The following is a 13,998-nucleotide window of genomic DNA, read 5'->3' on the forward strand; positions in this document are numbered from 1 at the left end:
TGTTGCAGGAGTTGGGGGGTGGGTTGCAGGTTGGGTTGGGATCTGGGTTTTGAAGGGGTGGGATAAGGAGGAGGGGGAGTTGGTTGCAGGAGAGAGGAAGAGACAGAGAGGAAGACCTGAGAGAGAGCGAAAGAGGGAGATAGAGAGATTTGGATTTCTATTTTTATTTTGGCTAAGACCAAACTTTACTTTTCGTCCCTCATATTGCTAAATTATTACGATGGTACTTTAATTATGCCTTCATTTTCAGAAATCATTCTTTCCGTCATCTCAGTCAACTTTTCCGTTAAAAATGATGACGTGGCATGGACAAGTCCTATTTGGCAAGGCAAAAATGTATTTTCACAAAAAATTTAAAAAATAAATCTCATCTCTCCCCCCCCCCTCTCTGTGCCCCCGCGAGACGCAGAAGACACCAAGTCCCAAATGACCCAAAACCCATAACACCACAAACCCACAAGCACAAGAAGAAGAGGAAGAAAATTCGAACAGTCCAAGTGGGGTTGTAAGGTCTTGTGCACTTTGTGATGTTCGAATTGTGCTGGGCATCTTTGAAGGTCTATTGAGCAGCCAAGTTCCAGCAAAGTCCCTGGCCCCTTGGCGTCTTGGTGTCCTGGCCCTAAGTCCCTGCGGACATAGCCAGCCATAAAACCAACAACAAAAACAAGAACACTCTTCTCTTCCCCATATTTACAACTAAATATTTTTTGGGTTACAGAGACTGTGAAAAACCCAGTTGAGATTTGAGAAAATTAACAAGCACAGATATATGGAACCATGAGATTTTCGAAGGAAAAATTCTCAATTTATGTTCTTTGAGAACTGAGAAAAGAATGGGAAAGAAGAGTGGATGAAAAGACAAATATGCCCTCAGTTTTAATGGAAAAGTTGACTGAGATGACGGAAATGACGATTTATGAAAGTGGAGGCATAATTAAAGTACCAATGTAACAATTTAGCAATATGAGGGATGAAAAGTAAAGTTTGGTCTTAGTCTAGGGACCATTGCTACAGTTTGGCCTTTTATTTTTAAGTTTATTTATTTATTTATTATTTTTTTGCACTTTTTTCATTTTTAAAATTTAAAATATTTTAATTGAGATTGACGATTTTAGCCCTCAAATTAATGGCCAAATTGACGGAAGGACTCAATTGAAACGGATGAGAGAGTTGGATGACCTAATTGCCTTGAAAAAAAGTTTGGGGACCCAATTGCAATTCGTGGTAAAGTTCAGGGACCTCTACAATTAAAAACCTAACTTTTTTAGTCTGGAAGGACCCCGAAGTCAGAAATAAGTTGACCTAAACTCTCGTTGCTCTCTCTTTTTTAGCCTTCAATAAAACTATCCTTCGTTTTTAATACTCTCTCTCAGTTCCTACTACGACTTCCAAATTCCAAATTTTTTGTTGTTGTTCTAAAAGGTTGTCAACCCCCAAGTTAGGTCCTTATAAGAGCAACTCCACCCATTTGCCCCTTGCCATGGCGCCGGGGGGGGCTGGGGCAGCCACTATTCATGTAAATAGTGGTTGCCCTTGCAAATAGTATTGTGTGTTTCCACATGTTGTCATGGCAAAGGGCAATTACTATTCATTTTTTTGTTTTTTTTCACAAATTTTTTTACCTTAATAATTAATTTGGATAAGATTTTCGGGTTCCTACGTGCATTGGCGGACCCAGAAATTTTTTAGCGGAGGTGCAATATTGACTAAGTATGAAAAATAATTTTTCGGAATAATCATTTTCTCAAGATAATTTTTGGTGGCTTTTGTTCCTTACACATCAAATAAGAAAACTTGATTTTATGGGATTTTAGTATGAAATATATATTGACTTAATGAGCCATCATTTTTTGCCTAAATCGTATTTTGCACTAAAACCGATTTTTCATATTTTTGATTTCGTGGGAATTTGATTTTCTAGTATTTTTATTTGAATCCAAATGAGGGGTACTTCCTTATTTACATTGTAAACTTAAGTAAATAGAGTAATATAAAAATAAATAAAAGTAAAAGGACAAAGACATTTACTTAAATGTTGAAATGAAAATAAGGTCTTGAAAGACATTTACTCAGAATATTTTGGTATTTTTAAAAAAAAATTTCAATTTTTTTTTCATAATTTTATTGCCAAAAAAATGCCAGCCGTTGGATTGGAGGAGGAGAAGCAGATCGGAGCGCCAAGGCCTTGACACCTGTCTTCTACAGGCTGGAGCTTGCACTGACGTCGAGCTGACGTCATCAGCCCTCGGGCGAAACTGGCCTTCGGGCCAGCCCGTCTTCGTGGGTCCCACTCCCAGCCCAGGCTTGGGCTCCTTGCTGGAATTGGGTTTTTTTTTCCCCCCAGCCTCTGTCTGGGCTTACCGCTGGAGTTGCTCTAACATATGGTTATAAAAACACAAAAATAATGAGTGAAGATGATTGCCCAATAACTTTTTGGCTCAAATAACATTGGTGGAAAAAATTCGAATACAGAGGCTCATGTGAAAAATTCGAGTCTTGGAAAAAAAAGTTTCATACATATATTTCATTCATGTAAACTGACAACCACTAATAACACTCAAAATCATTACAAAAATTTTGACCCAAAAATAAACATTACAAACATTTATTACAATATTAAAAAAAGAAGTTGCCCCCCAAAAAACACAGGCAAAATGTTTTAAAAACAAAACGCCCAAAAAAAAAAAAACATCAGGCATGTGCAGATAACTCCCTTGTAACTTGAGAGAGGTGAGGATTTGGCTCCAGATTTGGCTCTTCGGTATTTTGATGTTCATGTTCTGAATTCAGTAAGCGCAAAGGATGTGCATAAATACAAGTGGAGTTTACAGGTCCATGCAAAGATAGGATATAACAGAGGCCGCCCTCCGTTTGGTCCTCGAGCTAACCTTACACTTCTCGACCAGGACCTTCTTTATGTTGGGGCAACTTGAAACCACAGTGGCTACTCCAGAAGAAGTTATACCCGGGCAATACACCATGTGGCAGGATGCAAGAATTGTGCAATGTTTAACCAGATGGTTTATACCAACATCTGTTATTTGACGGCAATGAGACAGCACAATGTCCTTCAGGTTTGGACAGCCTTCTCCCACTTCAGCCATTGCCATATCCCCCAAATTCTTTTCAAAAGAAAATTATGTTAGGTTGAAAGAAGGATTGTCGAACGAGCCAAAGATATTAATACATGTGGAGCACGTGTATAGTCCACAAAGGTATTGCGTTTGCATCAATTATACATGCCAAAAAGATAATATAAGAAGATGCATGTGTTTGTTGGGAAGAATGGGTGGGGGGGTAGAAGGAAGAGAGGAGAGAGGGAGAGAGAACACACCTGGAGAACACTGACGTCTAGGTAACTAAGTTGTGGGCACCCTCTTGCAATGGCTATCAATCCAGCATCACCAATTTGGTGGCATCCACTGACATTCAGATATTGTAGCGAGCTACACTGAGCAACAGCAATAAGGGCCTCATCCCCCACTCTAGTAGTAAAAGGTAAGGTTAGGAGATGTGCAAAATGATATACAATGTTATAGACATCATGAAGTAATATAGGTTGTAGATTCCAAACAACAAACATTAAAAAAAAGACGTTAAATGAATGTTTGAAACAGCAAATTCTGAACTGAGCAGACAGAAAAATTAAGGATCTGACTTAGAAAAAGAAATACAGAAATATTGTGTTAAAAGAAAACTTAAGAGAAACATACACAAGATGTGAAGAAACTTTACCTATCACAAAACCGGAGGCTAAGGTCTGTGAGAGACCTACAATTCTCTCCAACTGCTACAATTCCTGTGTTCCCAATCTACACCAAAGGCAACAGATATACACTGTGATCAATAAATCCAAATAAGTAAATGACTCTAAAAATAAGGAATTTTTTACAGAACATATATAACAAAAGAATATTTTCAACATGAAAGAATACATTTCCCAGTAACATATTACATTTCAGAAAAGGGAATATGATTCTACAATCTAACATTCTCTTATTCCGGCAACCTGAAAAATTGTTCTGCATCTAGAGTCCAAGAAGAATATTTTAACCAATTAAAATTAACCAAGGAAATGTTGAATAACATGAAATTTTTGCAAAAATAACTGGGAACCTCCTGAGAGAGAGAGAGAGAGAGAGAGAGAGAGAGAGAGAGAGAGAGAGAGAGAGAGAGAGAAGAGAGAACCTCATAACATCGACGAATGTGAAGTTTCTTCAAATTTCTGCAGCCTTTAGCTATACTGCAAATGGCCTCATCTCCAATACTTGAGCAATCTACCAAGTGCAGAGCTTGCAAGAACTGACAGCCCCGTCCAACCTCACTGAGTGCAAAGTTGCCTATCCTTTGGCAGTATAACAGTGCTAACTCAGTAAGACGCCTGTACATTTTCAAAATGTTCAGATTAACTTACCATCGATGCACAAATGGATACTTAAAACGACCGATTATATTGACCCCAAAAAAAACCATAGCTATGCAATTTCAGATGAAGCAAAACGTTAGAACCTAAGAAAATATGCAAGAAACATATGATGGAGTCTATGCAACTCCTTAACTACTGGAACATATGCCATGACATCATACTCAGAAAACAGTGAAACAACTGTTTAGCTCGGTGTATTGAAGAACACAATCATCAACTCCCACTACTGAGCTAAATGTAAAATTTCCAAGGATACAACTTCTGAATGTACATAATTTTCCACCGACAGTAGAAACTCACTGCTAAACATTCATGCCAATTTTATCCATATAACACATTCAAAGAAAACTAGTGAAAGCATGTAGCTTAATGGAATTCTTCAACAGTTTAGCAACATCTATAACTCAAACATGGCCTCCACTCAATGCATCCACACATTTACCAGCTAAATTACCAATTTAAGTTAAGCTGAGAGAGCAACATACGGGCAAGATTTGCCAATGGATTCTAGGCCCATTGTTCCAATATTGTGGCACCCATTCACTTCAAGATGTGTAAGTTCCTTGCAGCCAGTTGCAATTGATTCCAAAGCATTGACACCCAGGAAGTAGCAGTCACTAAGAATAAGATTTTTTAACTTCTTGCATCCATTCCCAATAGCACTTAAACCTCTGAAATGTACCAGACATGAAAACAAAGAGAGGGTTATTTAACTTTGACAGCGGAATTAATGAAATGAAACAGACAAGAGCAAAACTTCATATTGTTCTCAGTAATCTTGGAAAATAATGTCTACATGCACAATCTGAAGTTTACACAAGTTATGCCATGGATTTGGGTGCATTCAATGTGATACAGTAGAGAAACAAATGCTGAAACTTGAGCAGGTATTCAGTATTCATTCCAAAAAGAAGCTTCGTATTGGAAAGAACTCAAAAAGAAACTACTAGGGATAAAAATAACAGGTTCGTTAAGTATGAAAAGTAATTCCATTACACTAAATAATAAGTGAAACATCAATATGAGGAGTAACGAGTACTAACTTATCAGTAAATCTCTGGAAGCTATACAGAGCCAACACCTCCAGCGACGGACAAGAAGTTCCCACAGCTGACAAAGCTTCATCTGTGACATTAATACATTGTAGCTTCATAGATTTCAAAGCGGGACATCCTTGGGCCACAGCAACCACCCCTTTGTTGTGTATGAACTCTGCATCCAAAGACAAGTTCTTGAGAGATTTGCAGTGCGACCCCACTGCTTCCATTGCAGTATCAGTTATCTTTGCACAAGCAGCGATACCAAGAGACTTCAATGACTTCCCAACACCATGCGCTAATTCAACCAAACATACGTCAGTCAATCCCTCGCAAAACCGCAAATTCAAATCTTCAAGCTGCTTGCAAGACTGTCCCACGGCAGCTAGGCCCTGATCTCCAACATAGCAACCCTTTAGAAAAAGAAAATTAAGGTTAGCAGGTGAGTTATGCAGCGGACTTGACATGTATATCAACTACCAAATTTCAATGTGATTCACTTAATGAAAAAGACCCCTCCTTTAACAAAAGCAAGAGTGCAAGCAGCAAAACGGTACCAAAAACATTGCACCGAAAATGAGAACAAAAGTCCCAATCTACAATGCACATTGCTGAGCATTAGAATAGACTCTACAAAAATGGTAATTCGTAGGCAATATAGAGCAATAACCAGAAGAGATTAAAGCCTAATTAACCAAAAGCTCACCTGCAAATCCAATGATTTCAACAATCTACACTTTCCCGCGAGCGATATCAATCCGAGACTGGAAACATTAGAGCACCAGATTAAGCTCAACTTTTCGAGCTTCGGAAAGCCTTCACCAATAGCAGTCAACCCAGCATCCGATAAACTACATGAATCAGACCCAGGATCAGGGGACCCATTTTTCTCGCTGGCACAATGCAGCTTCACCGACGAAACCCCAGCAATATCAGTCCCTCTCCTCCTCCCCTTGAAACACAAAACACAAAAACATTAAGACCGTGTTTGCTTCAATGAATTAGAATTATTCGATTTGCATTGAATTTAGGGATTGATTGATTACAGGGGGCTGACAAGGAAGTGAAATGTTCAACCGCTCGTCAATGTGAACGGTACGGACGTTGCGAAAGCGGCCGGCGAGGAGGTCGACAACGAGGTTAGGGCTACCGGTGGCGCAGATGCGGAGAGTGGTGCGGCTGAGCCGCTCGAGTGCGAGCCACCGCTTGCAGACGAGCGAGCAGGCGTCGCGGCTGGGCTTGGAGTCTAGCCGCCGGAACATCTCGAGGATGAGCTCGTCGGGAATAAACGTGTTGATCCGATCATGGCCTCGCATCGCAGAGAAGTTGAGATTTCTGAGGCTCTGAGGAAGCTCGAGCTAGAGAGAAGACAAGGTTTGGGGATCGAAGGAAGAAATGAACGAAGGAAGGCGTTTGTCTTTGCGTTTCTCGGGCGTTTCTTTTCTTCTGTTTTCTCAGGTTAGCGGTGGAGTCGGCGGTTAAATTGCGTAGTCGTTTGTCATAAATGCCCCTAGTTGTCGCGTAGTCGTTTGGTCCATTTTTTTACTTTCCTTCTTTAACCTCTGTCTAAAACATGCTTTGATTGCCATGTTGATCTTTCCACATTTTAGTACGAGTATAAAACGGGTCGGGTTTTCATTTGTTGTCGGATCGATAATTATGGCAATCACAATTTTTAGGAATGGCCATTTTGAACATGACATGATAACATAATTTGATCTAATAAGAGGTTAGTGAGTTTGGATTGGTAATTTCTTGACTCGATAATGAAAATGTTACGATATGCTAATATGAATATATATTATACTCGAAGAAGAATTTAAGCATGTATTTTAGAATTTTAATCACTCGATGGTGGTTTAAGTATGGCTTGTAAGGCCTGGTTTAATCATTCTAGTATTATTTTATCTACATGACATGAGTGATTTCCAGCATTATTTAAGGGGCACACAAGTGATCGTGTTTCCAAATTCTAAAAACGGAGGTTAAAAGTCATTAACATGTAAAAAATACATTTTCTAAGCATTGGGGAGAATAGTACTAGACTAAAAGTTTATTGGTGGTTTGGTTAAGGGTTTTGATTCCTCCATTGTGAAAAAAGGGTTCAGGTTTTCATAATTTATCTTACACCTTAGTGTGGACTTTTGTTTAATTTATCACTAGCCTCTTTGCACACGCTTCCGCGCGTGCGAGGGGCTTTTTTTTAATCATGCGTGCTACGCTTGACTTACAAAGTTTTAGTTTTAATTTTTTTGCAATTGTATTTTGCTAGATGCCTATATCAACAATTTTAATTTTTTATCACCCTTATTTTTCTAGATGCCCATCTCAACAATTTTTTTTTTCTTTTATAGCGTGTGAATTCTTGAGACGGGCATCTAAAAAAATAAGGGCGATAAAAAATTAAAATTGTTGATATAGGCATCTAGCAAAATACAATTGCAAAAAAATTAAAACTAAACTTTGTAAGTCACGCGTAGCGCGCATGATTAAAAAAAAGTCTCTCGCACATGCGGAAGCGTGTGCAGAGAGGCTAGTCTAATGAGATGGACATCTAGAAAAATACGGGCAATAAAAGAAAAATTTTAAGACGATTTATCAGACGCACACAATTAAAATATGAAATTGTTGAAACGGACATCTATATAAATACAATCGCGAAAAAATATTTGCAAAACTATGTAAGTCACGTGTAGCGCGCGTGATTAAAAAACAGCCTCTCGCACGCGCGGAAGCGCGTGCAAGGAGGCTAGTATGTTGTATTGTATTCATTGATAACCTTTATAAAAATAAATCAATTATCATAGTTGATTGTATTGAAAAGAATTTAAAACAAATGCAAGAACTAATTTAAATTCCTCTTTGTATTTATTGATAACAATTATCATAGTTAACCATTGAACCGAATTTGGAATAGATGCAATTGAATAAGTCTTTATTTAAAACAAAACTCGTTACACCAAAATATAGTAATTGAAGCTAGTATTGCAACCTTTGAAAAATGAAAACAAAAAACAAAAAATTCATGACAATTAAAATCCTTTTAGCTACTGCTTGTACATTAACCTCCTCCTGCTGCTATCTTCTTTGGAAGCCTCATGCAGCAAATTGGATCTGCATTTACAAAAAAGAAAAGAAAAAGAAAAAACTTAATATGAAGCAAGATATTAATTATACTAAAACAATAGACTTATGTTTCGGAATAAGTCTATTGCAGTGTCTCATTATGGATGTGTTATTATCAGCTTCACCATGCCCTTCAAATACTAAAACAGATTAGCCCTTCAAGTGTTTGGTTTATTCAAAGCCAACAACTTTAAAGATACATAAATGACATTCCCAGATACAGCAACTGCTATAAATGAGAGATGACATTCTTGAAACAGTGAATTCAACAAACTTTAATTTTCACCAAAACTTCTAGCATCCATATAAATATCATTAGTGACAAAAGCAGTTTTCAGAAAGCAAATTACACAGTTTATATAAATTTTGACAGGAAGAATGAGAAAAGCTCACAGTGTAACTGCCACCACAGCAAATTATGTCCCTTCTAGCATCCATATGAAATAACCTAATAGAAACATTGAGAAATCGCCCAATTAGTACATAGAAACACAGAATTTAAACCTAGAAACATAGTTTCCTTTGCATCACGACACCTTCACCTAAAGCGAACACACAGCCACACAATTGTTTAAACCAAACCATAAACCTGCAATTTCCTTTTAACATAGCCAAAATACCCACACCCCCATCTGCATTTCCACCACTCTGTCACCCTAAACACTGAAACCACAATAAAATGCATTCTACCAAACGAAAAATAAAACCCATTAAAAAATGCCATAAACAAAACATTCTCAATGATTACAGGCTACACAAATTATCCCATAAATTAAATCCACAACCCCATCTGCATTAGCTGCTGATGGAATGTGAACTTCAAAAACTTCAAAACGTATTGTTATAAACTTGTACATTGGCGTAAGACCCTTTCATACGAAACAATAAATGGTAATAAATAAATAAATCTATTCCAAAACTAAAATCAGAAATTCATAACAATACAAATGTAAAATTAGAGGGATTACACAAAGCAACCTTATCTAAACTCAAAAAACCTAATTCTGGCAGTTGAACTGAAATTGGGATTTGATGTACAGAAGCAATTGAATTACTGAAAGCGAAAAAAGACAATTATGTCACTCGAAACAAAAAACCAAAAAACAAAGGTATGAATGAGGTACCTTTGGACTTGTCCACGAAGAAGAGCAACTTTGGTTCACTGCTCAAAGAAGTCATGATCGGTGCCTATGTTTACTCACCATGATGCTTCCCTTTTGTTTTGCTTTCATGTTACTCTTGAACTCCCTCCAACTCTGATCCTCATTTTGCTTTTAATTCCTTTATCAAAAATAATCATCTGAGATAAAAAGAAGAAAAAATCAAAGCATAATCTTATTCGTAACATAAAAAATAGAAGTTGATGCCTGAACTGGACACTTTACATCAATATGAAACTGAATCTGGATCTAGAATGACCTGGATGCTTAACAAAAAATAAACATAAAGAAAGAAGAAACTAATAGTGATAGTGTAAACAAATAACAAATGTAAACCAACACCCAATTCCAGTCAGAAACAACCCAAAAGTATCCCAAGGGGTGATTTGTTTGCTTTCTTTTTCCTTTGTCACCTGCGTCTTCCAGAAAGACAAAAATAGAGATCGTGGATTCTCACTAACACATGAACGTAGAGAAATAAAGCCATGGCTTTGTTAGGCACATTTGGAGGCCCAAATTATCAGCAGATAACAAAACACCTAGTTACAGTAAAGCCAATATTAAAAAGTCTAATTTTGGGGGAAAAAAGGGATTGTATAATAATGGACAACTTTTGAGAGAACCCAATAGGAAAAAATCATCTTCCAACTAAACTAATGTATGCTGATTGGAAACTTAAAATACAAAATATAACGAAATAAAGAATCATTAACCTTAAATATAGTTTCCTCTGCTTCTTATGGAACCCTTATGCGTCAGAGAGTGCGAGGTGAGAGGCGATTCCATCTGTTGAGATAAAATTCCAAAGACCTTTTAATTTCATAAGTCAAACACATAAATAATTACAAACACAAACACAAACATAAACACAGACCTAGACCCTAGCCAAAGTTTCAGTCAATCAAACATAAATTAGGGATAGCTTTGTGTGAGAGAGAGATTCGTAGCATTTAAAGAATTGATGCTCTGCAGATTGAAGATTATTAAACAGAAAGCATGGAACCGGAGTCATTGAAGCAATTCTGGACTTCCGAGTTCTTGAACTAATGACTGGACCCCAAAAAGTGAAGAAGAAGAAGATGAGAGCCTAAAAAAAACTGAACGGAACTGCTGCCCTATACGGATTAAAACTAAAGAGAAAGGGAAATGGTTATCAGATAACTAAAACTAAAAATTGTTTTTTTTTCACATTTGATCCCTTTTCTCAGAAACCATACAATAATATAAAGGCGGCCAAAAACATAATAGTGAAATCAAACTTACACGCACCATTGAGTTTTAAAATTTATTCCCCACTCCAATGATTCCAACAGTTTTCTCAAACTTTGGTTCTGTTGAAAAGGCCTCAAGCATGCAAAGCACAGGGTGAGAGGCTAATATCCATATAACATGAATCCTAGGAAGAAATACTTGAGTTTTGTGCAAGCCTAAACACATGAAAACTTGACCATACCTGGCATCCTGAAGCATGGCATACTCATACATGAAACTATTCTTCAAAAAGTCAATATAACAAAGAAAAAGAACTAAAAAGAAAAAATTTCACCAACACTAAAAAATCTTACAATTTTCACCAAATCTCTTCACTGTTCTCACTTCTAATTTCATTTTCACCCTCACTATGAGGTTGTTGCATTCATTGAAATTAGTTTTATTATAAAGAACTAAGCTTTTCTCATTTCTCTTCATTTCCCAATTCTTATTTACAAAGCTAAATTAGATAATACAAAATAAAGCCAACCAACAAAGCGTTCAAACTAAAATCAACTTTCGCATTTTAACAAACACTTGGAATGCTAAGCTGAATATATGCAAGTGAATAATCTAACTAAACCCTTATAGAGGAAACAGTTCAAATATGAAAGAAGCAGAGGCAGGGCGTCATATCACCTGAGACTGAGGGTTGGTGATGCGAGATGGACCGTCTGATTTAGAATCTGAGTAAACGTCGAATCGGTTTTAACAACATCAAACCATAATTTTCTTGACTCTCTCATACACTGCAACATCTTACAAATACTGAAAATTCACAAAAATAAAAAACGAAAATAAGTACACAAAATCATAGCATAATTTTATACCAATTTTCTGGAATAAACACAGGCAAAGAGAAAATCACCCACACAAAGACATGAACTACCAGATTGATGAGAAGACTGGGGGTTCCAATATTGATTGCTCCAGTTCTTTTTCCTTCAATCTTCCTCCCTGTAACAACAAACCAAACTCAATTTATGATTTACTTCTCAATTTTCGACATCACAAATGAAGAAACAAACCTAGAAAAAAAAAAAAAAACCTCAAACCTTTTTATGCAGTGAGTAGATAAGGATTCTTGCCCTGCGAAACATGGGAGGGGAGGAAATGCATTTCCAAGTTTGAGAGCAGTTCCATTTACCCCTTACCATGGGCAGCCACTATTCACGTGAATAGTAGTTGCCCTTGCAAATAGTATATTTTGTATTTCCACCCGTTGACATAGCTAAGGGCAATTACTATTCATTTTTTTTGTTTTTTCACCTTAATAATTAATTTGGACAAAATTTTTTTAAAAGATTTTTGGTGTGGGAAGTGAAAAATATGACTAAGTATTTATTTTTAAAAAATCTGAAATTTTTTTTTTCAATTTTTTTAATAAAAAAAATTGTTGCTGACGTCAGCAGCCCTCGTTTTGGACCTGGGGCTGAACTGGCCTTCGGGCCAGCCCGACTTGCTGGGCCCCACACCCTGCCTGGGCCTCAGCTGACCGCTGGAACGTGATTTTTTGGTTTTTCTCCCCCCAGCCTTGGGCTCAGTCAGCCCCTCGCTGGAATGGCTCTGAGGGCCATGGTGGGTTTTGGACGGTTTCAGTTTTGCTTTCATCCTTTTTCAATAAAACGTGCCAGAAGAAACTGCTCTGGAGTGGGGTCTGCACCTTTTTTTCTTTTCTTTTTATTTTTTTTAAAGTTCTGCGTAATTGTTCTTTTACAATTATACCTGCTTTAATTAAAATCGGTGCATTTTAAAATTTGAGTTTACCAAGGATATTTTCGGAATTTTTGAATATTTCACCATTTTCTACCTTTTGCTTTATATATATAGATAATTAGCAAACCATAATTTTTTTATGACATTTTTATTATTATTGAGAGATGCGATAACATACTAAATTCACATACACACACACACATACACACTACACAGCAGGGGCGGAGGCATGGGACCAGTTCCACCACTGCTACACATATGCTAAGACTCGAACCCTCGACCTTTCTTGAGGGAGTATTTACTCCAAACCACTACACTAGTGGATTCTTCACTATCACACCACATTTTAGTTACTAGACAATGAAGTTAAGATTATTGTCCCATTAACACATTTTAGTTATGGCAATCACAATTTTAGGAATGGCATTTTGAACATGACATTATAGCATAATTTGATCTAATACAAGGTTAGTGAGTTTGGATTTGTCATTTCTTGACTCGATAATGAAAAGGATATGATATATGCGGTGACAGATTCAGGAATCTTATCTCATAGGGTCATAGTGTAAAAGCTCCAAATTTTTTTAAGATTAAAATAACATTGAAAATGAAACTATAGTGCGTTAATTCATAATTCATGTCAAAAACAACATTACAAGCTACAATTGTCCATGATGACATTTCATATTTTGAAAACGTAGCATTATAGCTTCATTTTCAATATAAGCAAAAACATCCTTCTCAACATAAACAAGCAAGCTATGATTCAACCATTGATCTCCCATTTTGTTCCGAAGTGGACCCTTAATAATATTCATGACGGTAAATGCCTTCTCGACTGAAGCAGTTGCAACTGGTAAAACTAAAGCCAATGTAATAAGCAAATACACATAATTGAATGTTTGATGCATCCTTATCTCCACCATTGTTTTTACAAGACCGCCAATCCCTTACAATTCAAAGAAATCACTATTCGAACGCACATGATGAATATAAAACTCAAGTTGATCTTCAAGTGCTAAAAGATCCTCATCCGAAAAGTCTTGAGGATAATTGAGCAAGACGAAGTAGCTTTTGTTTATCAAAAGCTACAAATGAATCATTCGGACTCAAACATAAATTAATCAAACTAATAACTCACATCAATTAAAGAGAACACCAAATTTATACCAATTAACCACAAAAAATTTATAAATGAAACATCCAATAAATCAAAACAATATAATAAAATAATAAATTCAAATTCAATTCAATTAATTTAGGCTTAGAGTTAGAATTTACT

At 36.7% G+C, this 13,998-nt stretch overlaps 1 protein-coding gene and 1 long non-coding RNA gene across 5 annotated transcripts; both read right to left on the minus strand.

Annotated features, from left to right (window-relative positions):
* Window positions 1-2,496: 2,496 nt before the first annotated feature.
* LOC110750481 (F-box/RNI-like superfamily protein) lies at window positions 2,497-6,935 on the minus strand. Of its 2 annotated transcripts, XM_088247597.1 has the most exons (9): window positions 6,510-6,935; window positions 6,170-6,415; window positions 5,729-5,876; window positions 5,470-5,638; window positions 4,912-5,097; window positions 4,189-4,381; window positions 3,736-3,812; window positions 3,335-3,485; window positions 2,497-3,122 (listed from the first exon to the last, which is right to left on the minus strand). In XM_088247597.1, exons 1-9 carry the CDS (start codon window positions 6,777-6,779, stop codon window positions 2,826-2,828), a joined length of 1,737 nt encoding a protein of 578 aa, XP_088103723.1. In that variant the 5' UTR covers window positions 6,780-6,935; the 3' UTR covers window positions 2,497-2,825. The 2 variants fall into 2 exon arrangements, with proteins under 2 accessions (XP_088103723.1, XP_021806518.1); XM_021950826.2 differs by having other exon boundaries at window positions 5,470-5,876; window positions 6,510-6,934.
* Window positions 6,936-8,377: 1,442 nt separating this feature from the next.
* LOC110750429 (uncharacterized) lies at window positions 8,378-12,148 on the minus strand. 3 transcript variants are annotated; one of them, XR_002525734.2, is made up of 7 exons: window positions 12,056-12,148; window positions 11,890-11,957; window positions 11,640-11,768; window positions 10,463-10,535; window positions 9,714-9,889; window positions 8,983-9,037; window positions 8,378-8,577 (listed from the first exon to the last, which is right to left on the minus strand). It is a non-coding gene; the product is annotated as an uncharacterized LOC110750429 (long non-coding RNA). The 3 variants fall into 3 exon arrangements; XR_002525736.2 differs by having other exon boundaries at window positions 11,873-11,957; XR_015834486.1 differs by having other exon boundaries at window positions 11,869-11,957.
* Between the last annotated feature and the right edge of the window lie 1,850 nt (window positions 12,149-13,998).

This window comes from Prunus avium, chromosome 1, assembly GCF_965620075.1.
Source record: "Prunus avium chromosome 1, drPruAviu1.hap1.1, whole genome shotgun sequence".
Lineage (NCBI taxonomy): Eukaryota > Viridiplantae > Streptophyta > Magnoliopsida > Rosales > Rosaceae > Prunus > Prunus avium.